Raw genomic sequence first — 27,839 nt, 5'->3', positions numbered from 1 at the left:
AAGCCAGTAATACAGTCACATACGAAAAATGATATCCCATTAATCTACAATACAGAACCTTTAAGGCACGGATTTATTCCTCGCCACGGTATAAAAAAGAGATTGATGAACTGAGCATCAGATTATCTGAGGAGGTTTGGCCAGTCTAGAAACGAGAAAGAAAATATTTTGAAATGTGTGATATTGTCAGGGTTCGGGGGCTGGGAATCCAGTTCTTGAAAAAAGACAAAAGATAAAAATACAAAGAGAGATCAATCTTGTCAATTGATCGAGACATGGTAGATTAGAACAAAGACACATAGAGGGACCAGTAGCAGGACCCAGTAAGAAGCTGGCCTCCCCTAAAATGTATCAAAATTGGTTAAAGAATGTTGCAGTGAGTGAACGCTTTTGACAGCAATTATGTAGTATGCTCTACTTCTTCAAAGTAGTTTCTAAGTTCTGATGTTACCCTTTCAGAAACCAAGATGCTCAGTAGGTTTATGGAGTTAAATTCCTTCTGACCTTTCAGGTTTGCATGGGACCAAGGGGCATATTAGCAAGGGCGTGTGATAAATATCGCAAATCGCGCTTAATGCATATTTTATTATCGCTGTCTATCGCTGGATCTTATCGCGGAGATAGCGCGTTATTACCAATGTTTTTCTCAAATGCGATAAAAGATCCAGCGATAGCGGCAAAATCTACCGAAAACACATGTAAAACAGCGATAAAACTTTTATCGCTAACGTGAACCTTGCTACTGGCAGGGGCGGATTCAGACTTAGAATCCACCTCCCATTAAGAATAATGGCTAAGTCAGGATTTTAGCAGGTGTAAAAATTCCTGCGATAACCCTGATTAGCGCGACTTTTTACATTGCTAACCGGGGCCTCATTGCTAATAGGCGTTAGGTCTGCTAGCGGCTGTTTCCGTGGTCTTTTAGTCGGGAACGCCTACTTTGCATGTCATTAGCGATAAATATCGCTGACATGCAAAGCGGCCCCCAAAATGGTTGCTTTTGCCAGAAAGCTGTCGCTAACAGCTGTTAGCAGCAGCTTGCCGATAGGGCGATAACAATACTGCCTCTTTAGCGGCAGAAAGTGCCGCTAAAGCGGTGATATTGCCCTTGCTAATATGCCCCATGTTCTCAGAGATGCAACAACTTGTTTATAAGAAATGCTAAACATGCTGTGTACATTAAAGATTTAGGTGCAGCACAAATTAACTCTTCAATAGTTCTTTAATATCATGTAGCAATGGAGATGATTCTGTTTGTCCTTCATTAAATAGAGGTGCAAAACATGTTTGTAGAACTTATTTTAATATATTGTTGTGTCTTTCTCTTACTACTACAGGATTGCACTGTATATGAAACAGAAAATAAAATCCTTCATGTGGTAAGTCATCATTGTCATTTACATATTTCTTATTATTGTTTTAAAATGCCATGCTAAGCACAGTTGGCTAGTCTTCTACTGACACTATGAATAGATGTTACTGTTTTCGTACCATGTTTTAAATGAAACCTTCATGCATTGAGAAAGTCCATTTAAGACTATCGGAGCAATTTGACAAACATTGAACAATATATTTGATCAGTGATCATCATAAATGGGAACATAAACTGCAGCATTTATGGGAATCAATACATCTGTCATCTTATTTTGAAACTAAGCAATATATTTCTAAGACACCTTGTTAACATATTCTTAATGTGTGTTAACACACCAATGTTGATTTAAAATTTGTAAAGTTTAAAATATATTTCTTTAAAATGCGGTTTTAAAAAACAAATAAACATACTATAATGAGTTTTCTACAACAACTTTTAATCTTTTGGGTAGCAGAATGTGATGTAGTAATCATCTGCAGCTTCCTAAATACAATTCCTAAATGTTTTAACAGTAGAATAATTTACCCCCGAAAAAAGGGGTATACACCATCTTTCACCTGAAAGTGTCATCATGTGGGTACTTGTTTCCTATACAGTGTAACAAAGTTAAAATTAATGTTTTAATTTAGTAAAGGGGCATATTAAAGTTAGTGCCCTGGGGCGCAACTGGCGTTTACCACCACTTTGTGTGCCTCCAGGGCACTTTGGTATTACAGAAGGGGGCGCAGACGCTTGTGCACCCCCTTCAGTAATACTGATAGTGCTGATGCACTTAAAGCGGCAGCGCTACCTTCGGGGGACATTCCCTAGTTTGCATGAAAGCGTGACCTATGCAAATTAGGGAATTCCTTTGCCTTTGCACCCACGCCGTATTACCAACGCTGGCGCAGAGGCAAAGATGCTCTTAGGAGGCACACTCACAGTGCGTCACTTAAAAGGTGGCACACTGTGAGTGCGCCCCATGAGAGCAGCCCTCTGGAGAGGGGAAAGGGGGTACTGTCACTAACTGTGCCCGCCTGCACTGTAGAAACACGGAGTGGGTCAATCAGCTGATTCGTGCTTTCATATGAATGTGCTGCCCCAGGGCAGCACGAGTTCTCGGCTGCCCTAGGGGCAGTGCATTCACCGTAATAGGGCGCACTTTAATTGTTTGCATCGGGCCCACTGTTTAATAGGTGCTTCCAACGCAAACAATGAAAATGCATCTTATGACCCCTAATGGAAGAGTTCTCCACTCCAAATTATACAATATTGTGGTGCCATCAGCTGCACATACTGTTCTGGCCTATATTAAAGTCTTAACAGCTTAATAAATAAATACATTTTGACCAAAAGAAAAGAGACTTTCCCCAGATAAAATGCCACTGACATGTATTTTTGCAGATGCTACTCTGTCCAGAAAGGCACAGATGGAACAAAAATATCATTCTTCACCACCAAAGTAAACTGCCACCACCAAATTATAGCACTCAAGTGGACCGTTCAGCCCATGGCTTATTTATTACGTCCTTATTTCCCAAACTATTCTGCTTTAATAAGTCTTTATAAAATAACCTAAGCTCACTGCTTTTTAAACTTGCTCAGTACAGACACATATTATGAGCTGTATTTCTCATCTCTACTAAGCAGCATTTTTGGTTTTCTCGTATCTTCACATGATGAAACGTGTTTTCCTAGCTTGATAGTTACTTTTCACGCGATCATCCCCAGATAAGGTTGGCCACATTCAATAGAATAAATAATGTTAGTGGCATTACTCCTGATATGTTTTCCAAGCACCAAACTTTGCTGCCCTAATGATATTGACACCAATTTTGCTTGTGTTCCTTTTCACACTATCCAATTGATGCATGGTAAACCCCATATGTGGGGAATCATTGCTGAAAAATATATCATGAAATATTATTGTAGAAATTGGGCTATTTGTTGAGAACGGTGGAAGCCCCACTCAGGTAATTACCACAATCCTTATCAGGGTGACCCAAAAAAGTCACTAATTTAAGCTGTGCTTAGTCCTCTGGTAGCTTAACTTTGACGCTAAGTGTAAAGTGTCTCTACAGCACACAAACAGTAATAAAGCAAAAACACAATGAGAGAGAAATCTCAAGCAAATTTAGGAAAATAGAGTACGTTATAAGAAATGAAATTATACTAGAATGACAAAATCCAATAAGTACAACCAGAGATATTCAGTTTAAATTTTTTAGGTAGATATCGTGATTAAAGGCATAAAACACCACTTGTGGTCATCTGATCATGTGAGACCAGGGGAAAGTCACAAGTTCAGGTCACAGTGATGGACCAGGCTAGTTCCATTAAAAAACGTACTTTCTCTATGTCCTGCATTAAGAGTTCCATTTGCAATGAAGGAAGCTGTGAGGAGAAGTGGAGAATGTCATGTTTGGTTGTCACTATAGAGCAAAGAGCAGGCAGCTTGGGCGTGCAGCATGAAAAGCCAATCGGCTGTTATGGTAAGTCTTTGCTGGCGCTTTGCTTTGCCAGTCACCCAGGGCTGTTTAGCTGTAGCATGAAGTGCAGATCTTGCGTGGCTGGGCGTCATTGGTGATTTTAGGAGTGTGATGAGTCAAGTTCACTGGAGCATTACATTGGCAGTCATCATAGGTGGCAGAGTTTCAGAGCGAATGGGCTCATTGGCATTCACGAAGAGCCCAAAGCTTCAGGATTTCACCTTTCTTCACAGGACAAGCTCAGCTGATACCAGCCAATGGTCCAAGACCTGGGAAGCACTTCTTGGGGATCAGAAACTCACTCCAGCAGAGGCTAGCAGGGCTCAGGCAGGTCCAGTTTTGGGTTTAAAGCGAGACAAAAGGGGGTGGTGATGGACGGAGCATCTGAACCAATCAAACACTCACACCCAGTCAAAAGATCTGGGTTTAATCCATCACCGTTCTTTAGCCCACTCTGGCACCCCAGTTCAGACATGGCTACATGCAAATCAGTCTGACCCTGTGCCTCATGGGAACAGTCCAGCCCGAACAGCTAAGCCATGCCTTCCCTGGCTGTAATGCCAGAAATCGGTCCTCGGAAGCTTGTTTCCGGTCCAGGGAAGGCATGGCTTGGCAGTTCGGGCTGGACTGTTCCCATTTTTTGTTCCAGAGTTTTATATAGCGCGAACTAGACCTGAACCGAATCAGGTATCAGAGTGCTTTACATATCATCAGTTACGTTACATGAGAACACACATTCATTTTAGGCACGGGGAGATGAAGTGATTTGCCCAGAATCACAGGAGGTTTTGGCGTCGTTACTGAGACTCGAACCCAGATCCCCAGGTCCGAGGTTGAGCGCCCTAGCCGTTAGGCCAACTCCTCTCCCCCATGAGGCACAGAGTGGGTCCGGTGGCAGAGTGGGCTAAAGAACGGTGATGGATCAAACCCAGATCTTTTGACTGGGTGTGAGTGTTTGATTGGTTCAGATGCTCCGTCCATCACCAACCCCTTTTGTACCGCTTTGGCCGCCATAAGTGTGGCAGGGTATGCTCAGACGTGAGTCCCTTGCACACTTTGCCACTGGATTCAAGCAAGCCGGGCTGAAGACAGCTGTAATGCCAGAAACCGGTCCTCTGAAGCTTTTTTCCGGTCCAGAGAAGGCATGGTGTAGTAATACTCCAGTCAAGAGTTATAAAATTAAGTATAGTTTATTGGCAGCACGAATGACATCCTTCTGAGTCCCCAGCCAAGTCTTCTCTCAGCTGGTACAGTTAACCACCTTCAATAACAATTCTGGAACACAGATGACACTTGAAGATAAGCATGTCTCATGCCATGTCTCATGCACTGGCATGCGACCCAAAGATACATTTAAAGTGACAGGCCAGAATATAACACATCTCCCTTTTTTATAAAATAAAATAAACAAACAACAATAACGTCTATGATCATAACATTATGTAACCCTGAACTTAATAAAAAAAACATATCATAGAATGAAGTATAACATTGAGTATGAAATACATCAATTTACATATCTTTTAGGAATATTGATAACACGTTTAATATCCTTCACTCTTCGAGCAATAGAATTATCTGCTAGCAAAACATTTGGTTCATTAGATAAATTACACTTATCATTCATGACGGTACACTTTGCTAATTTCCTTACATTCCAATATTTGCCATCGTGAGTCATGACACTATTGGTAAAAATCTTTTTGATCTGAATGGGGTCACTAAACTTGTTGGTACCTTTGGACAACAAACCAGGTCTGAGAATTCTCACCCATTCTCCCACTTGAAACTCTTGGGATTTTGTGTTCCACTTTTTGTCATACCATTCTTTCGTTTTGAACTGCTTATTTTCTACACGTCTGGCAACTTCCTCTATATTAACCTGGTCAAAAGAAAACTGATTGCATTTCTCTTTAAGCCACCACGGTAACATTCTTGAGGCTGGATTACGACCCTTAAACAACTTAAAAGGACTTACCTCAGTAATTGTGTGAGGTGTAATACGGTATGTCCATAGCCTTTCCCTTAAAGCACTTACCCAAGAAACTCCAAATTTGACAGATTCCACCACAAAATTTTTCAACACCCGATTGAATCTCTCAACTTGACCATTCTCATGGGGTTCGTATAATGAAGTAAATCTGTGAACAATGTTACAATTCTTGAGAAAGTGTGCCATTTCACCAGATGTCAATTGAACCCCATTATCAGATACCAACACAGAAGGGCACCCTTCTCTAGTAAAAACTTCTTTGAAAAAAGAAATGACAGTTTCAGTAGAAGCCTTAGGGACAAACTTCACTTCTGGCCATTTGGAGTGGTAATCCACTATAACTAAAGCATAACGGGAAGATTCAGGTAACATGTTAAAAGGACCTGATATGTCAAAAGCAATCTTTTGCCACGGTTCTGAAGGCCATTTAACAACTTTGAGGGGTGGAGTATATACTTTTAACATTCTTTCTTTACACACACACTCTTGACACTCTCTAACTGTCCTGTCAACAAATCTGTCAATCCCTGGCCACCAAAATACAGAGCGAACTAACCTTTTCATGGATGAAATACCAGGATGCGTATCATGGGCAATTTGTAAAATGATGTTTTGCATGCCCTCTGGAGGTATACATTTCCCAGATTTAAAAATGAAACCAGAATCCAGTTCCAACTCATCCATAACATTGTAAAATGGCATTAACTCTGAACTAACAATGTTCTTATTTGGCCAACCATTCTGAATGTAATTCACTAAGTCTTTCCATCTGGAATCTTTTTCTATACAGTCTTTCCAATCAGATTCGGAAACCTTCTTGAACTTCCCTTGTAACACATCTTCAATAGCTAGAACAAAATCACTATTCTCAAATTTTCCTTGAATAACACAAACTTCCTCACTTTTGCATGGCAACCGTGATAAACAATCTGCCGTAACATTTTTCTTGCCTGGAACATAGATTGTAACAAAATTATACTCTTGTAACCTCGAAGTCAGCCTCGCAATTCTGGCTGTGGAGTTCCATCCTCCACCTACCGATAAAATATTGACTAAAGGCTTGTGATCTGTTCTTAAGGTGAATTTTGATCCCCAAACATACAGTCTAAAATGCTCAATGGCCCAAACGCACGCTAATAACTCCTTTTCTATCACAGAATATCTACGTTCACAGTCATTTAAAGTTCTCGAAGCAAATGCCACATTCCATTCCTCACTACCCTCCCTTTGGGATAATACTCCACCCAAACCATATAGACTGGCATCAACGGTAATGATACATTCCTTGTTGATCCTGAAAGGTTTGAGATTAGGGGTTTTAACTATATCATTTTTGATTTCGTCAAAAGCTTGTTGTTGGGCATCAGACCAAACATATTCTGCTCCATGCCTCAACAATCTTCTTAAAGGTTCCATCTTGCTGGCAAATTTGTTCACAAATTTGCTGTAGTACTCACACATGCCAGCAAAAGATAGTAATTGATCCTTATTTTCTGGTACCGGAGCTTTGACAATAGCTTTTACATTGGATTTTTTTTGGAAATACTCCTTCACCAGATAAGGTATGTCCTAAATACTCTACTGATTCTTGAAACAATTTGCACTTGTGTGCTTTTACAGTTAAACGATTGTTTTGTAATCTATTACATACTTCTTGTAAATGAACTTCATGCTCCTGAGTGTTTTTTGAGAACACTAAAATATCATCCTGAAAGCATTTCACGTATTTATCTATATCCCTGAAAATGTGAAACATCACTCTTTGAAAGACCGATGCAGCGGACGCCAGTCCAAAAGGCATTCGGATGTATTGAAACAAACCCTGAGGTGTTATTAATGCTGTGAGTTTCCTAGACTCTTCAGTTAATTCTATCTGATGGTAGGCAGATCTTAAATCTAATGTAGAGAAGATTTTTGCACCATCAAATAATGAAATTAATTCATTTATGTTTGGCAAAGGGTGGCAATCAATTACGATATTAGAGTTTAATGCCCTTAGGTCCACACATAATCTCAATTTTTGGTCAGGTTTTCTGACCAAAACTATGGGCGAAACCCATTCTGACGATTCTATTGGTTCAATAATTTTCTCCTTTAATAAATCATCTAACATGGATTTGAGTTCTTCCCTAATGTTTATGGGAACACCTCTAAGTTTTTGGACAATAGGTGTATGAGCCTTTTTTAACACTATATTGTGTGAAATTTTTTTACGTTTGCCTAACTTATCACAAAACACTGTATCAAAACGTTTGATAAGATCATCTCCTTTGGTATTAAGTATAGGATCATTGGATAACTCAACTACAGAAATGGTATTCATAAGATTATCATCACACAAGGATACTGGTTCTTTTGCCCTAGGATTCAAGACGATGCCTAATTTCCATTGGTCAAACCAACCCAACACATTGATACCCTTAATAGATATATATAATTTGATGGAAGCTTTTCTGTACTTAAATTGAATTTCAACGTTGAAGAATCCAATCATCTCAATTTTTGTACCAGAGAAATTTACAGCAGCAACATCCGATTCATTCATATTTCCTAACTTATTAGAATGAGATAACATACTCTGAAAATATTCTTGCGTGATTATGGTCCATGGCGAACCAGAATCTACCATAAGAAACAAATCCACTTCACAAATAGTAAAAACACATTTTGGAGAATTACGCTGTATCTCTGAATGGTTGTTTACAATGGAAACTACAAAACCAGATTCTACATTGGAATTAATAACATTTTCATCATTCCTAACATTGCTTACCATTTCCTCAGATACAATGGATACAGGTCGTTTATATTGTGTAGATGAACGTTTATCCCTACACATATTACTGAAATGACCTATGCGTTTGCAAAAATTGCATTCTCTCTTTATAGCTGGACAACCTGAAAAAGAAGCAATGTGAAATTTACTCCCACATCTAAAACATATTCCCTGAAAATTTTGATGAAAAGACTTTTGAGGAGGAAATTGTTTGCCCTTATTATAAGAGGAAAAGTCTTGTTTAGATCCTTGTTTGTGTTTTATAGCGCAGACTTCTTCATCAACTTGTTTCTTTTCAACATTGCCTTTGACTGTATTCATCCACAAGTCTGACTGTTCTTGTGCTTTAGCTATAGCAATGGTTTCTGTTAAATTCGGATCTCCCATAACCCATAGTTTATCCTGAGTTTTCTTACACTTTGTATGGACAATGATTTGATCTCGAATCATTTCGTCCGCAATAGTACCAAAATTACAGTGTAAGCTAAGAGACCTTAATGAAGTTAGAAAGTCTTCAAAGGATTCATCTTCTTTCTGCTTTCTGGTATAGAATTTAAAACGTTTAAGTGCAATGCTCACATTTGGTTTGAACCTCTTTTCCAGTCTAGCTAGAGCCTCAGTATACAGATTTAAATTATCTCCACCACCTTCATTTAAAGAAGGAATTTGAGGTAATGATCTAAAAATTTCTTGGCCTTCCGAGCCAAGGCAGTGGAGAAGAATACTTTTCTTTCTTTCTGCACCCATTCTTTCACCGTCAATAGCTTTCATGTAATTTATGAATTCTTCCTTCCAACGTGTCCATGGCATGGGTGGATCACCCTTTGTTTGAAGGAATTTGTTGGGAGGATCAAATTGCATGTTGCTTGTGTATAAGATTAAATGTAATGAAAAATAATGAGAAATACTATTCAATTAGAAATAGAATGTGAAATCAAACAAAATTAAAATGTAGTCATACTATAATAACGTATATACAGTCCTTAAGCAAGAAAAGATTTTTTAAGTTTGATATCAACAAAACAGTATGAGTTGATGATGTATTTTCTGCTTAAAATATGTTTATTTTAACAAAGCTTACTTCTGCTCCGTATTTGTTGTCCACAACGATGTGTCATATAATCTGTGAAATATTCTTTATAAAACGAGGTTAATGTGCGGTTGATGTAGTGCGCGATGTAACTATCGGCGCAGGGTTGTCATGACAACTCAAGATCCACAAAATTCACAAAATGGCCGCCACGCAGTGCGCAATGACGTATATGCGCATGCGCGTAGATGTTGCAATTTCAATGCGTGTTGACGTCACTTGTAGATGCGCATTGGAATTGAGGGCGGAGAAGAATTCCAAACAGGTAAGATGCGAGTAGATTTTAAATAACAACATGATGGCCATATATCCAAATAGTAAATTCTGAGCAACACGCTGGCATTTAAACAGCAAAGTCAGAGCAAATCTGCAAAAGATTACCGGAGATAGGCAGTCAAAGTCTACGAACAAACAGTAGAATATTTAGAAAAGGCACGGAGAACGGAGCGTTCGTGTAAGTCTCAAAACGCAAACAATCCTTGTAGGGAAAGCAACATGCAGTTGAAAGTATTGGGGAAAACAGCCGCAGGTGCAATCAAAGCACAGGATTAAGCAAACAGCCGCTGGCAAAATCAAATTTGCATTAGTTAAAACGTTGTACATACCATATGAAGACGATGAAGTAGAAATTGATAAATTGGGTTCAAAACACCACTTTGAATCCGTGCTGCAAGTGGTGATTTTCCTTGTCGCCAAATTTGTAGTAATACTCCAGTCAAGAGTTATAAAATTAAGTATAGTTTATTGGCAGCACGAATGACATCCTTCTGAGTCCCCAGCCAAGTCTTCTCTCAGATGGTACAGTTAACCACCTTCAAGAACAATTCTGGAACACAGATGACACTTGAAGATAAGCATGTCTCATGCCATGTCTCATGCACTGGCATGCGACCCAAAGATACATTTAAAGTGACAGGCCAGAATATAACACATGGCTTGGCAGTTCGGGCTGGACTGTTCCCATGAGGCACAGGGTCAGACTGATTTGCATATAGCCATGTCTGAACTGGGGTGGCAGAGTGGGCTAAAGAACAGTGATAGATCAAACCCAGATCCTTTGACTGGGTGTGAGTGTTTGATTGGTTCAGATGCTCCGTCCATCACCACCCCCTTTTGTACCGCTTTTGCCGCCACAAGTGTGGCAGGGTATGCTCAGACGTGAGTCCCTTGCTCACTTTGCCACTGGATTCAAGCAAGCCGGGCTGAAGATGGCTGTAATGCCAGAAACCGGTCCTCGGAAGCTTATTTCCGATCCAGGAAAGGCATGGCTTGGCAGTTCGGGCTGAACTGTTCCCATGAGGCACAGTATCAGACTGATTTGCATTTAGCCATGTCTGAACTGGGGTGGCTGAGTGGGCTAAAGAACGGTGATGGATCAAACCCAGATCTTTTGACTGGGTGTGAGTGTTTGATTGGTTCAGATGCTCCGTCCATCACCACCCCCTTTTGTACTGCCTTGGCTGCCATAAGTGTGGCAGGGTATGCTCAGACGTGAGTCCCTTGCTCACTTTGCCATTGGATTCAAGCAAGCCGGGCTGAAGACAGCTTTAATGCCAGAAACCGGTCCTCAGAAGCTTGTTTCCGGTCCAGGGAAGGCATGGCTTGGCAGTTCGGGCTGGACTGTTCCCATGAGGCACAGGGTCAGACTGATTTGCATATAGCCATGTCTGAACTGGGGTGGCTGAGTGGGCTAAAGAACGGTGATGGATCAAACCCAGATCTTTTGAGTGGGTGTGAGTGTTTGATTGGTTCAGATGCTCCGTCCATCACCACCCCCTTTTGTACCACTTTGGCCGCCATAAGTGTGGCAGGGTATGCTCAGACGTGAGTCCCTTGCTCACTTTGCCACTGGATTCAAGCAAGCCGGGCTGAAGACGGCTTTAAGGCCAGAAACCGGTCCTCGGAAGCTTGTTTCCGGTCCAGGGAAGGCATGGCTTGGCAGTTCGGGCCGGACTGTTCCCATGAGGCACAGGGTCAGACTGATTTGCATATAGCCATGTCTGAACTGGGGTGGCAGAGTGGGCTAAAGAACGGTGATGGATCAAACCCAGATCTTTTGACTGGGTGTGAGTGTTTGATTGGTTCAGATGCTCCGTCCATCACCACCTACTTTTGTACCGCCTTGGCCGCCATAAGTGTGGCAGGGTATGCTCAGACGTGAGTCCCTTGCTCACTTTGCTCACATTGGATTCAAGCAAGCCGGGCTGAAGACGGCTTTAATGCCAGAAACCGGTCCTCGGAAGCTTGTTTCCGGTCCAGGGAAGGCATGGCTTGGCAGTTCGGGCTGGACTGTTCCCATGAGGCACAGGGTCAGACTGATTTGCATATAGCCATGTCTGAACTGGGGTGGCAGAGTGGACTAAAGAACGGTGATGGATCAAACCCAGATCTTTTGACTGGGTGTGAGTGTTTGATTGGTTCAGACGCTCCGTCCATCACCACCCCCTTTTGTACCGCTTTGGCCCCCATAAGTGTGGCAGGGTATGCTCAGACGTGAGTCCCTTGCTCACTTTGCCACTGGATTCAAGCAAGCCGGGCTGAAGACGGCTGTAATGCCAGAAACCGGTCCTCAGAAGCTTGTTTCCGGTCCAGGGAAGGCATGGCTTGGCAGTTCGGGCTGGACTGTTCCCATGAGGCACAGGTTCAGACTGATTTGCATATAGCCATGTGTGAACTGGGGTGGCAGAGTGGGCTAAAGAACGGTGATGGATCAAACCCAGATCTTTTGACTGGGTGTGAGTGTTTGATTGATTCAGATGCTCCGTCCATCACCACCCCCTTTTGTACCACTTTGGCCGCCATAAGTGTGGCAGGGTATGCTCAGACGTGAGTCCCTTGCTCACTTTGGCACTGGATTTAAGCAAGCCGGGCTGAAGACGGCTGTAATGCCAGAAACCGTTCCTCGGAAGCTTGTTTCCGGTCCAGGGAAGGCATGGCTTGGCAGTTCGGGCTGGACTGTTCCCATGAGGCACAGGGTCAGACTGATTTGCATATAGCCATGTCTGAACTGGGGTGGCAGAGTGGGCTAAAGAATGGTGATGGATCAAACCCAGATCCTTTGACTGGGTGTGAGTGTTTGATTGGTTCAGATGCTCCGTCCGTCACCACCCCCTTTTGTACCGCTTTGGCCGCCATAAGTGTGGCAGGGTATGCTCAGACGTGAGTCCCTTGCTCACTTTGCCACTGGATTCAAGCAAGCCGGGCTGAAGACGGCTGTAATGCCAGAAACCGGTCCTCGGAAGCTTGTTTCCGGTACAGGGAAGACATGGCTTGGCAGTTCGGGCTGGACTGTTCCCATGAGGCACAGGGTCAGACTGATTTGCATATAGCCATGTCTGAACTGGGGTGGCAGAGTGGGCTAAAGAACGGTGATGGATCAAACCCAGATCTTTTGACTGGGTGTGAGTGTTTGATTGGTTCAGATGCTGTCCATCACCGCCCCCTTTTGTACCGCTTTGGCCGCCATAAGTGTGGCAGGGTATGCTCAGACGTGAGTCCCTTGCTCACTTTGCCACTGGATTCAAGCAAGCCGGGCTGAAGGCGGCTGTAATGCCAGAAACCGGTCCTCGGAAGCTTGTTTCCGGTCCAGGGAAGGCATGGCTTGGCAGTTCGGGCTGGACTGTTCCCATGAGGCACAGGGTCAGACTGATTTGCATATAGCCATGTCTGAACTGGGGTGGCAGAGTGGGCTAAAGAACGGTGATGGATCAAACCCAGATCTTTTGACTGGGTGTGAGTGTGTGATTGGTTCAGATGCTCCGTCCATCACCACCCCTTTTTGTACCAGTTTTGAGTTTAGGCAGGTCCATTGGAGCAAGTCAGTTGAGCAGTTACAGGGAGGCCTCTGGATCTTTTGAGTTAGACAAGTTAGACAGGAGTTCAGCCAACTGACACTTGAAGTCCCTCAGGTAGCCTAGGATGAAGAACAAAGGTCTAGTCTTCTTTCTCCAAGACCAGGGCAGTCCTCAAGCAGCAGAGCAACTCTCTGGTGGTCAATGCAGTCCTCAAGCAGCTTTGCACTTCTCTGGTAGCACCAGGGCAGTCCTATGAGCAGCAGGGCTGTCCTCTGGGGATCAAGGCGGTCTTTTATCTGTAATGTCCAGGAGTGTGCTGAAGAGTGGCTCTGGAAGTCCAATATTTATACCTAGTGAAAGCCTGACCAAAAAACTGTAACTCTCCATAGCGCCGTTCTGGTGCAAGATCATAAACAGCTCCCTGAGAACCAGCAGCATACCTGAATGCCTCAAAGTTGGACACGTCACGCCACTACTGAAGAAACCAGGGCTTGACTTCCAGGAACTGAATAACTTCACACCCGTCTCCAATCTCCCTCTCCTATCCAAAATCCTCGAAAAATGCATCCTCCAACAACTGACTCAGCACTTGGATAGCATCAACCTTCTTGACCCACACCAATCAGGTTTCAGAAAAGGCTGTGGCACAGAGACTGCGATCCTTAACATCACAGACTACATCCACAAGTCCCTCGATTCCAACCAATGTTGCCTCCTCATTCTCCTAGACCTATCGGCAGCCTTTGACACGGTTGATCACCAACTTCTCATCAGGGCTCTGGAAGAAACGGTAGGTGCTGAGGAAACAGTCCTACGCTGGTTCTCCTCCTTCTTACACAGCCTCTCACAAAGGATAAAAATAACAAAACGTCACCTCCGACCTACACCCCGTCAACAGGAGTGTCCCCCATGGCTCAGTACTCTCACCTCAACTGTTCAACATATACATGGAACCCCTCACCACCCTACTCAAAAATGCTAGCATTCCTTTCCACCTACATGCAGATGACACCCAGATCTAGAAAACTCCTCCATAGATGACATTTACAGACTAAATGACACTCTAAAAGAAATCCAACATTGGCTGTCGCTCAATCACTTAAAACTCAACCAAGACAAAAATGAGATCCTTCTCATCTCCAACAAAGAAGAGAACCCTCAAATTTCTGAATGGCTAAAAGCTCTGGATGCTCTCGATGGCAATCGCACTCTGACCAACTCCGTAAAATCATTAGGAATCATGCTAGACTCAAAACTTCAGATGGTCAAGGGCTCCGTAAAGGGTGCCTTCGTCAAACTGGAGCTACTCATTAAAATAAAACCATTCATACCAACCAAAGACCTCAAACAAGCCACCCAATCATTGGTGCTATCTAGACTTGACTATGGGGATGCCACCCTTGCTGGAACTATAAAATCTCACGTAGCTCTCCTCAAAACTACTCTCAACGCAGCAGCCAGAATGGTCACTGAAATCACCAGCACTCAGAGAACTGAAATGGCTCCCAGACGAATTGCATGCCAGTTTCGGAACTGCCTGCCTCACTCACAAAGACCTTCACACAGGAAAACCTGAGTATCGGGCCGCCAAGCTCCAGAGGGCTGGTCAGACAAGGAACCTCAGGAGCTCCAGCACCCTACTACTCATCCCAATGAAAACACATAAACAAAAACCGGCTGCACAGTCCTTCACCGGAAATGCGCCCAAAATTTGGAACGCTATCCCAGTCGAGATCAGGACTATCTCATACTTCACAAAATTCAAAAACCACCTAAAAGTCCTTTTCCTCAACCGCTCTCTCCAGAATGGATAGCCGCCACCCAGAAACGCAAATCCGTGCTCGTCGTCTCCCCAGACATTGCTGCTATAAGATTTACCTCCTCCCTGCTAATGGCCCCCCTCCTGCGCACCACAACCCCCGCCTGAAGGGTTCAACCCCAGGTTAACGTGCTCTCTGTGAGGTTATCTCAGGACTCACAGACTACCTCAATGCTGTTCAGCACACTTGGACTTTCTGACCCTATATGCAGAATACTCCTTTACTGTATCCACCCCAAGACAACGTGCACTCTATGAGGCTATCTCAGGACTCACGTACTCCCTCAACGCTGCTCAGCTCATGAGGACTTTCCATACCTATATGTAGAATAGGGCCTTATTGTATGAATCTTACTCAAATACTGCTGTGTAGCGCTCCGATACCCTTGGGTCAGGCTAGCGCTATATAAAACTCCTTAATAATAATAATAATGTCCAGGAGTGTGCTGAAGAGTGGCTCTGGAAGTCCAATATTTATACCTAGTAAAAGTCTTTGAAGTCGGGTTATTCCATATATTACCCCACATCTGATTCGGAAACATTCTTCACTTCCCTTGCCAAGGTAGATAGGCCTTGCAACACGGAAAAACAACTTTAGGGTTTTTTCTCTGGTAGGACATGTAAAACTTAAACCAACATGTCCGACTTTTTTTCCTTTAGATAACAACACTTTATTAAATGTTTTTATTGGCACAAGCAATACACACACATCACTGGCCCCCATGGGAAGCCCTCAGAGTACAGTTGTTTGACCCTGATAGTCCATGATTTCTCCCATCCCACACCAATAAGTCGCCTCTTCCAACCGGTAATGTACCCACCATTTCCCCCACATCATTGAGGCCTTTTTGGGGCATCCAAGTATTATTTTAAATAGGTTCTTCAAATTTAGCACAGTGATCCATGCCTGCTCGCTATTCCCCCCATTTCCTAATTTTTAAATGCAATGCACCTTGCCCTATGCCCCTTCCCTTACGGGTGACTTGTATGTACTAAAAAGGAAAAGGAAGGTTTAGGCCTGGCAAAAGGTTTATTTTGAAAGGTCGAAATGCAGTTTAAAACTGTACTATAGAGTACAGTGGCAGGCATGAGACATGTCTTAAAAAGGCTACTTCAGTGGGTGGCACAGTGAGTGCTACAGCCCCCCTAGTAGTTTAATTTAGAGGACCTTGTTCCATTCACTAGGGACTTCAAAGTAAATGAAGTTAACTAATCAGAAAAGTACCAATCAGGTATAAGCCAGTTGTACTATGCTTTAGGGAGAGAGCACAAGCACTTTAGCACTGGTTAGCGAGGTGAAAGTGCACAGAGTGCTAAAACGGTTTCAGCATCGGAAGGCAAAAACCTGGCAGAGACCTTGAAAAAAGGTTCAGATCCAACAATTATCCTTGGGTGTCGTCAGATATTGAAACTTTCATGAGGCAAAATTGTATTTTCCACAGGTGGGAATCCTGTGTAGCACTTATTGATGAAAATACTTTTATGCACATATTTTCCCCCCTGTTCAGATCATGATTGAAGAGTCAGGATGAATTCACAGTTGGTGCATGATTCCCTTTTATTTGCTCGTCTAAAATACATTTTGGTTAACCCTAGTGTTAAAGTTTTAAATACTTACATCCCTAATGCTCGAACACACGGAAATGAACTGTCACAATAGGAACACTTTGTTCCAATACCTCTTGCAAAGAAAGAACCAAACTAATAATAGCCCACTTGCTCCTCATTGTTAAGTGAAGCGCTAGATTCCAGTCATTCTGCTATCAGAAGATTGTGTAGGGTTGAAAATGGCCATGTGTTTGATGCATGTAATAATTAACACGCCTCTTGTAATGTTCCCTTGACAACTTTATGCATGTCAAACTTGCTAAATGTTTTTGAAGGAAAAAGCCCGAAAAGTAGCAAAAAACTGAATTTTGTGTGGTTATACTACATCCACATGTAATACCTCATTTCCCGGTCTATAAGTTGGATTTTGTAAAATGTAGGGCCTCATTAAATAACTCTGAATATTCCGGCCCTCTTGTAATTTGGGCCTTTGCAGAGAATGGACAAAAGCAGTGGGTTGTATGGTCGGAGCCAACCTTTCCATTGATTTCTTATGGGCAATTCTGAAAGCGTGTCTGGGAACGCATTGTCCCATTTCTTACTATTGGCTTTGTGGATTGTAACTCACGGTTGTTTGCTTTCTATTTGCTGTACGAGTACTTGGAAGCATACAGTAAACAAGGCATACTCATGGGAGGGGCGAACCTCAAGCTGAACAAATATTGGTTGAATATTTATCAAATACACGCAGAACTGCAAAGTGTGATATTCCAGTGCAGGATGAGTAACCAAGCAGTCCATACATTCAGTAGCAGTTGCCCAGGTGTTCACTGAAGCCTGAGGTGCCCTTCTGCAGAGGGTTAATCAAAATCAATGTTTAATACTGCAACTGGTGGCGAAATTGCTAATCAAGTCCTTTTAAATATAGGCCTTTTCATCTTCTGGACCCAGTCTCATGACCATAAAGAGAAAAAGTAGAATGAATTGCAATCCTTAATCTTTTGATTATTTCGAAAAAAATCCTTCGTTCTGAATTGTACCTCCACAATAAATTCCATTCACCAAATCAGCAAATCTCTTGAAGGCCTATGAGCTCTTGAAGGCCTATGAAAAAAACTGTTTATAAGAGACAAACGGACATAAAATGATGATGAATTTACGCCATTCATTATGTACCAAGAACGATTGAGGACATTTAGTAAAAAGAGGGCCTAAGTAATTAAAAGACATGAATGCTTAGTGATAATCCTGTACAATAACCTGTCTTAAATCAACAAAACTCGTAAACATCCTCTCAAAGATTTTTCAGGCACTGCTTACTGAATCATCTACAGTGAAGATACCATGAGACAGATTACAAAGGCAAATTAGCCCCACAGCTTCTGGAACTTTCCTCTCAAAATTTTCCATATCTTTGTGTTCTAGTCTACTGCATTCTCCAAGGGCATTCCTCTCTTCTAAAGCAGCTTCTCTATGTAGTCCTCTTGATCTGTGATTTATAGTCATTTCTTGTCCTCTTGATATTTTCAAAATTCTGACATATGCTGCCTAGACTCTTGAGGTCTTCAGCAGAGGAAATTAAGTAGGATGCCGCACTGTCGTTTTAATTCAAGAGAAATTTAAAACAAGGACTGCCATGCTCTTGTACACTTATGGAGCAATTAACGAGTTTTTGTTCCCGGGTGTGTTTTTAAATGTTATGCTTTTCTTTTTTCTTTACTTGTTTTTATTCGTAGCACTCATGTATTAGCTTAGCTTCTCGATTACCCCCCCCCGCTTCATGGGTAAAATAGTATCAAATACATAGTATTGTAAGAGGTTGGGGTTGCTGTTGTGGGACTGCTCAAGGTGCCTGGCTACTGGATAGGGTTGATCCTTTCCTGTGATTTCTCTTATGCCCTGGAGTATCTGTTTGTGGGCTGGCAGTTTTGTACTGCCGATGTATTTGAGCCCACACCGGCACTCCAGCATATAAATAGCAAAATCTGTCCTACATGTCAATATTTTGTTGATTATTATGGGTTCTGTATGGAAAGGACTGGTGTACTGGGTTTTCTTGCTGGCAAATTTACAGGCCTTGAAACTAGGGCATTTCCTGAAACCCTTAATCTGTGCCATCTATGTCCCCTGAGTAACTACTTCAGGGCTGTTGCTCACCAGACTATTGCCCATCGACTGTCATTTCCTGAAAGTAAGTGCCGTTTTGTTTGACACCAACCCTCCAATCACAGGGTCCCCCTGTACCAAGTTCCAGTTGCGAGTGTAGATCCTACGTAATTCTTGATGTTGTCTATTGAAGGTAAGAATGATCCTAGTTTGGGAACCTGATTTATTTTCAACTTGGCCCACTTTCTGTGACTTAGGTATCAATGCTTCACTTCTAGTTAAGGACTTGGTCTTGTTAACAGCTTTGTCAATCACCCCAAGAGCGTACCCTCTGGCCAAAAAGCGTGTTTTACTGGCTTGCTGGGCAATCTGGCACTCCACGTCCGAGCTGCATATGCGAATGATACGCAGCATTTCCCCATAAGGGATGCTGCGTATCAGATGCTGCGGATGGTGACTCGACGAGTGCAGCACAGTATTGCCCGTTGTGGACTTTTTGTATAGTTTAGTTGCTAATGAGTTGTTATCTGTGTACCCCTCTACATCTAAAAAGCATACAGCTTGTGTATCAATTGTACATGTAAAATTAAGGTTAAGTCAGTTGTCATTCAGTTTTTCCACAAAATGCATGGCACTAGATTCTGTGCCTCTCCAGATGAAAAATAGGTCGTCAATTTATCTAAGGTAAATCACAACATGATCTTCCATTTCTTTCTTATGCTCTCCCCTCAGGACCTGCTCCTCCCACAGCCCCATGTGTAAACAAGAGTAGCTGGGGGAGAAGCAGGCCCCCATCGCCACTCCTCTCACCTGATGGTAGATCTGGTTATTAAACAAAAATAATTTTGTTCGAGGCATCCTTTCACCATGGCCAACAACATTTTGTTATGCGGTGCACAATTCATAGGTCTCATATTTAGGAAATGTTCAACTGCCCTTATGCCGTCATTATGTTTTATTGAGGTGTACAATGAAGATACATCCAATGTCATCAGCAACATATCCAAACTCCATTCCACATTTTCAATTTTTCTCAAAAAGTCGAAGGTATCTTGGACAAAGGACCTCAAGCCCTGTACCCATTCCTGGAGGAAATAGTCAATATATTTCGAGGTGTTCTCCATAATGCTGTTGATCGCCGATATAATCGGTCTGCCCGGTGTTTTGGCAATACATTTATGTACTTTTGGGATCAGATAGAAGGTGGGGATCACTGGATGTTCCTTCTTCATGAACTGATACTCTGCATCACCGAGTAATCCCCCACTCTTCCAGGTCAGGAGTTTTAGGTAGTTCTCATTCCATGCCGTTTTGACAACATGGATATTACTTTTCCTGTAACATGGCAAATCCAATAATTGTGTTTCTGCCTCAATCACATAGAGCTGTCGTGGCCATAGGACCACGTTGCCCCCCTTATCAGTTTGTCTCACAATTATGTTAGCATCCCCCCCAATTTTCTCATAAGATTCTTATAGCATAGATTGAGCTTGCTGCTCGCATGATGAGATTTGTTAACAGACATGTAAAGTTTCTTCAAATCTTGTGTTACTAGTTCATGATACACGTCAAGGTTATCATGCAACATGATGGGGTGGAAGATGGATTTTGGTTTAAATGGTGTTTGCCAGGCCCTTCTGTCTCCTGCTTGCACTGTATTTTCTGTGACCAAAAAGTCATCTTGCTCATTTTGTATTGCCCGTGCATCTTCGAACACCTCAAAATCACCTGCATTTAGGAGAGGAGGACTGCTCGGGTTTGCCACATTGGAAGTGACTGTTTTCTTTTTGGGTTGCATTTGATGGAACTTTGTGAGTTTAAGTTTTCTTACAAAACGGTATGTGTCCAATCTGACATCAGCATAATTAAGATTACATGGAGGACAATAAGAAAGTCCCAGTTCTAAGACCTTTGTTTCTGCTGCTGTCAACTTCATGTCCGTTAGATTAATCACTGTGTTGGAGTCTGTGATTGTGCCTGATTCCTGTTCTGGAATCAGTTCCATCTGCCTTTGCCCGTCTTTTTGCCCGTATTCTTGATGTCTTTTGCGGCATTTTCTTTTTTGTTGCCGCTTAAAGTTGTGTCTTTGTTTTTGGCTCCAGGGGGGACACGCGGTCTCAAAGTTTCCCGTCTGTCTCTGCATAGACAGTCGACCTCTTCGGCCAAAGAGCGTTTGGTAAACTCCAACTGCTGAGCCCTATTACCATCATTCTCCGGGTCACTTTCAGCGACTGAGCTCAATTCTGAAGCCGAGGTTGACGCAACCGTTGCTTCACTTTGTGTTCTCTGCAATTGATTATTTGTTCGTGCTTTCACAGCCTCGTAACGCCGGTTCACATAGTCAATCTGATCTCTTTCAAACTTAAAGGCTTTTCTCCTTTTGATGACGTCCTCATCCTTACATATACAAGCCTGCATGTCCTCCCTCCATTTCTTTGTAATCTCAGTTTCCTCCAATTTGCCGATTTCCATTTCCAGTTCCTCAATCTGGGTTTGCAATTTTGCACTATCACTGTCCGCATTCATTAATTTGCCTGAAGACTCCAAATTCAACTCCGCCCATTCCAATAGCATAGCAGGGTTGGGATTTTCGTAGATTGGTGCGAGTGTAATTCTCAATCCTCTCGGCACCCTCCCTACCTCTAAGTAGCGGGATAATGATCTGTGTTCCCACCACTTTGACTGTTCGGATCGTTTGAGGTTTTCCAATTTCTTATAAAGTTCTCTGGTATTAGGGATCCCAATAGTGTTACTAGGATTGATGACAGCTGTAAACCCCCCAGCCGGGGAATCTAAAAACATGGAACTGGCTGCTTCCTCTCTACTACGCAACTCGTCGGCGGACATATTGGCCAATGTTGTGGTTGTTACTTGTAATTGTGTAGATTGCAAACGAAACAGTCTACCGCCCTGACGCCGCGCACACTCCCCACTAGGAATTCTGCTGACTCCTTTCTCCACTGAGCATCCGGCGTTCTCCTCCGGTCAACCGACACGGTGTCCACCAGTTTCCACAACCCGGGCAGGAATGTATGCAGCTCCTAGGGGCTTCCGCTACTTCCTCCACTCCGGAGTAAACAGATTTTAGTTCTGGGTTACCGGAACCAATGACTTCCTGCTGCTGTGCCCAAAGAAGGGGAGGGATTCCACTTATACCGCTGAAGTCACTCGGTATATTGAATGCATCCAAAAACGCTGCTCTGAACTGCCGCTGGTGGGCAAGAAGACGAGAAGTGGACCCAGGTATCAGTGCTAATCAAAGTTTCTTTATTTTCCGACCAGCCAGTCCGCCGTGACGTGTTTCGACCCCCAATCGGGTCTTGATCACATGACGCCTTGTCATAGGAAGGGGAGGCATATACAGGAAATGACATATTGCACAATTTATCATGGACAGCAAAGAGTTACTATGACAGCGTAATGCAATAGAACTGTGCAAAATAAACATGTCTCAGTACAGGATTTTAAAATCGAAGATCATTTTTACCTCCTAGAAGCATAATATAAAGCAGCATAATACATACTTAATGTGCAAATCATAGCATGCATGGAATGAGGGTTAAACAATCAATATTTTGAATAAATATATAAATATTAAAAAAAGCACAAGTTCTAAATGCTTCTTCATAAAAAAACTCCTCATTTTGTCCTATTGGGTTGCAAAACATATCTATATCATTCAATTCTCTCTTAATTTTTTGGAGGCATATATGTCCACAGTGGTTGGTCTATATATGAAAATGACTCAGAAATCCAGGTATGCAACCCCAATTTTACATTTTTAATAGGACTGCCATGTATCCAATGTCACGCAAGCTGCAATATTGTTGTTCTTGATGTTTTTGCCAGAGTTGTTCTGTATATTTTTATGATATATATATATATTTATATATCCTATAAAAGTCTACATAAGCCTTTGCGGTAATAGATTTTAACTCCAGTTGGTGGTGCTACTTCTTAGTCAAGAATAAAATAGGGTTCTTCCAGGAAATGTTCTTGGAAGGACCCAAGCTGCAACAGTTATGCAATTGTTACCAGCATTCACACAAGAGTAGGGTGTGCTGCTAGAAAACACATACACATAAACTCTGTGGTAACACCAAGGACAAGTGGAAACCTAATAATCATGCGTACCCAACTATTTCAGCACCTAATAAATGTATTGGTCATATGTCACTCACAGCTACCACACTTTGAATGTAGACTTTGGCCCTAATTACGATGCCGGTCGGACGAGTGTCCAACCGACATCGTTGAGGTAATGGGACTGCCCGACAAGGAGTAGAAGGTTCCATCTGCTGCATTAAGATGTGACCGGCAGCATGCTGGTTGGAAACATGCCATATACTAATGTGGCATGTGCTGGCTGTCAGAAAAGGGCCACAGCACAAACCGCAATACTAAAAGGTGTGTAAACAAACATCTATGCACCACGTGGTGGGCACCACATGGTTCATGGGTGTTTGGGGGGCACCAAAATATTTCTATGGTGGTTGGACCACCATACGCCCCACTGTAGGGTATTACTTTCTGACTGACGGTCAAACTGGCTCCTTGAGGCCATCGGAATCATCTATCGGTTCTTCAGCATACTGCCTCCCACCACCACGCATCACAATGTGATGGTCTGACCACCGCACCAGATGTTGGTCGGTCCGCAACCAAAGGCCTATCATTTACGATCCGACCAATATCGTAATGAGGGCGTTTTTGTGGTGTACAACACATAAATCGTTGGTTGTAGCCAAGCTGCACTGTTTTTGGTTTGATTCTTAGCCATACTAGTGAGCATAAGAGTGACTGTGCAGGCTTCTTTACATGAGACATATATCTTGTATAAATCACTTAAATCTGGAGAAAGGCTTGAATCCAGAAAGTTCCCATGTTATCTTGAGATGATTGTAATCAGTCTGTGGTGCCTGCAAATCACGCATTCATTCATCAAAGGTTTTCTGACATTTTTATTCGGCATATATTATCTCAGATACTTGAAGCAACCCTTTTACAGTTCTGTTGACTCCGAGAAATATCGTTCTTAGGGGTAGGGCTTCTAAGAATAGAGATAAGGATTCTGTATTTATTCCACGTACTCTTTATGGTTGTCTTTGCTTAGAGAAATCCCTACACTGTGAGTTAGCTTTTCTTCTTTGATTTTTTTTAAAGTAAATATATTGACCAGTGTACAAATCTGAGCTACGATAATGTGTAAATTGCTGATATTTGGAACAACCGCTACATTGTGGAAAGAAATTAAACAGGATTTATAAAGCACAGCTAATCACCTGATAGGGTATCTAGGCACTTGCAGGTCCCCGACGCTTATTCGAACAGCCAGGTCTTGAGGGCCATTCGGAAATCGGGAAGTCAGGTGATGATCTGGAGGTGCATTGGGAGACTGTTCAAGGTCTTTGCTGTAATGTGGGAGAAGGAGCAGCCTCCATGTCTGCGGGCGGTGTGGGCAAGGGAAAGGGAGGTGGAGTGTAGTCTTCTCGATGATTGGTGGAAGTTCAGGCAGTGGTTAATGTTGGCGGGTCCTTGATTCTGTAGAACCTTATGTGCGTGGGTCATCAGCTTGAATTAGCATTTCTTCTGTAGGGGGAGTAAGTGGAGTTTCCTGAGGGGGGTGTGATGTGGGTTCATGGGGGAAGGCTAAGGAGGAGGCTGGTTGCGACATTCTGTGTGTTCTGAAGTCTCTGTAGAAGGTGTGCGACGATTCCTATGTGGAGTGCATTGTCGTAGTCCAGGTGGCTGGTGATGAAGGGTGTGCAAACAGATTATCGAGTTGGAAGTGTCGAACTACGGAAATATCGAGTCGGAAATATTGTGAGTCAGAAATATTGACAGTAGAAATATTGTGGTCAAGAATATCGATTTTAAGGTAACAAATATCTTTTTTTGAACTAGAAGTCATTAATATAATTTGAAAAAAACAGTTGTTTAAAATATCGATTTTCAATTAGTGTTATGTATTTCAGTATATGTTTTAAATGTATGTGATGATTTTTTTTGTATAAGAATTGTTTATGTTTTTTAATTTATGTGTAACATTTTTAGTAGTTCTCAATATTATTTTAATTACATTCTGTGTTTTTTAGTTCCATAGTGGGTTGTGGGTTTATAGGGAAATAGGGTGGGAAGTAATTTAATTATAATAAATTAAAGATTATTTTTAATGTATTCATATTTATTCAATTGAGATGTTATAGTGTTGATTGTGGGAAGTAATGTATTATTAATTAATTATTAATTGGTTGTTAATTAATATTAATAAATTAATTGTTAATAAATTATGATAATTGTATAATTAATTTAATTGCAGGGTATGGGGTTTATAGGGGTACAGGGTGGAAAGTAATTTATTTTCTATTAATGATAAGTTAATGGAAAATTAAATATGGAAATTTTGTAAATATTTGTAGGTGTGGGTTGTGGGATTTATAGGGGTAATGGGTGGGAAGTAATTTATTTTTTAATAATTAATAATCAGTTGTTAATTGATATTAATTAATTGATTGTAAATTCATTATGGAAACTGTGTAATTCATTTTAGGTATGGGTTGTGGGATGTATAGGGAGTAAAGAGTGGGAAGTAATTTATTTTTATTTAATTAATAATTAGTTGATCATTATTGTTAATTAATGAATTGATATTTAATTAGGGTAATTTTTGTGTGTGGGGGTTTTAATTGTATAGGGGTAAAGGGTGGGAGTATATTAATTTTACTTTATAATTAGTTGTTAAATACTATTATTTTTTTAATTGAAAATAAGTTTTATTTGTGTAATCGATTTTCTAACAGTTTAATTTCAGGTGTGGGTTGAGGGGATTATAGGGGTAAAATGTGGGAAGTGAATTAATTTGTATGACTTTTAATTTGTTATTCAATTAACAATATTTAATTAATTGGTAATTAATTATGTTAATTATGGAAGTACAGGTTGTGAATTGTGTGGTGTTATAGGGTAGGAAACAAAAAAAAAACATTTAAGTAATAATACATGTTTGTGTTTCTAAATAATTTTTTCTGATTAAAAATATTTATTTAACATTATAATATGTTCTTATTTTAATTTTTTTTAATATTAAATGTATTTGTATTTTAATTTGTACCATATTTATATATGGTTTATTTATTTTGTTTTTGAAAATATTTTTGGGTAAATAATATTTTGCTGCACTGATTGGAGTGGGAATAGCACATTTTTAGCCCTCTGCTATCCAACACTTTCCGTATTGTTGAACTAATTTGAAGTAGGAATAGTCATTTTAACCCCTCCGCAATCCATTATCTTTTCCATTTTGGAATATGTATAGTATATATACCGCAACCAGAATAGGGCAATTGCCCATTTGTGGGCTTTATGTTATTCTCACGTATATGGTGATGATTCTGTCTTGACAACTGCAGTTAACACTGCAAGATGGCTGCTCCTATTTTGCCTGTGGTATGAGTCCCTTTTCTTTGTTGATGTCCAGAATGTGGGTTTGGCAAAATGACATTTAAAAACATGTCGACACTTAATGCAGTGTAACACACACTGACGAAGGCAGTACGCCGAAACGCGTTTGTGTGTGCCTCTCCGCTAAATAAAATCTAGCGTGTTGGCAACGTTTCACCTTCCGAGTGCTGTTTTGTCCTTTCCTGGGAGTTTTGGGAGGATTTAGAGCGTTTTATATATCTATATATATATATATATATATATATATATATATATTCACTGAAAAAACCATAGGTTATAGACTATATATAGTTAGGAATTAGCATTTACAAAACCTTGAAAATTCACTGAAAAAACCATAGGTTATAGACCATATATCGTTAGGAATTAGCATTTACAAAACCTTATTTTACTCACACAAAACCATTGAAATTCCATATATAGTTAGTTGCACTAACTATATATCGCGCACCCGCAATCCACTGCTGATGATGTCACATATTACATCATTCATGACATGGTCAGTGACATCACTGATGACATCACTGATGACATCTCAAATGACATCACTGATGACATCACTAATGACATCATCCAGTGACTGTGTGTTTCTGTAAAGTTTAAATATGTTTTACATATTGAAGAATGAGTAGATGTATACGTGTCTGGATGAAGCATTTAGTAGGTGGGTGACTGACTGTATGAGTGAGTGATTAAATGTGTCTCACTGAGTGCATGGGTTAGTGACTAAACTGTCTTAATTTGTGCATTATTATGTCTGTTGTTCTGTAAACTGCTGCATGTGTTGATCAGTAGCTATATGAGTAACTATATGGGTTATTAATTGATTGTCCAAGTATTTGTATGGGAGACTAAGTGTATGTGTGGCCGGCTGGGAGATGTGTGACTCTGTGCAGATCAATGTGTACTTGTATCAATGATTGTATAAGAGAGTAAGTATGTGTTAGTATATGTTTGAAAATGTAAGGTACTCTATGTTTAACTGTATAGATTAGAAAATGGAAGTGTGATTGATTCTTTACAGGACTGACTAGGTGTGTGAGTAACTCCATGGATGAGTGGCAGAGTGTGAGTGTCTGTATAGGTGTATGAGTGCATATGATAGTGTTGTAAAGATGAGTGATTGTATGTATGAATGATTGTATGGGTGAATGAGTGAATGTGTGTGTAGACGTAGGAATCAGTGAGTGCGTATGTAGTAACTAGTATTGGTGTGTCAATGGTTTCAAAAATTATACTCTGTATTTAACACTGGGTGTAACAGAGGTTATATTAAAGTGTGAGGAGATGCATTGTATTGTCACATTAATGATATCATCATTGATGTGACCATTGATGTCAAATGAGATATCATCAGTGATGTCATCAGTGATGTCATTTGAGATGTCATCAGTGATGTCATCAGTGAT

The 27,839-nt window shown here is 41.3% G+C and overlaps 1 protein-coding gene across 1 annotated transcript in view; it reads left to right on the top strand.

Moving 5' to 3' along the window:
* The window catches only part of LOC144828230 (connector enhancer of kinase suppressor of ras 2-like), a 2,060,726-nt gene that overhangs the window by 496,836 nt on the left and 1,536,051 nt on the right, over nt 1–27,839 (top strand). The window contains exon 5 of the mRNA XM_078686315.1: nt 1,338–1,379. Within this exon, the coding sequence (XP_078542441.1) occupies nt 1,338–1,379 (42 nt within the window). The remainder of the gene's footprint in view (nt 1–1,337; nt 1,380–27,839) is intronic.

Source organism: Lissotriton helveticus, chromosome 4_1 (genome assembly GCF_964261635.1).
Source record: "Lissotriton helveticus chromosome 4_1, aLisHel1.1, whole genome shotgun sequence".
NCBI lineage: Eukaryota > Metazoa > Chordata > Amphibia > Caudata > Salamandridae > Lissotriton > Lissotriton helveticus.
The sequence above is the reverse complement of the archived record's forward strand: the minus strand, read 5'-3'. Positions and strand labels throughout refer to the sequence as shown.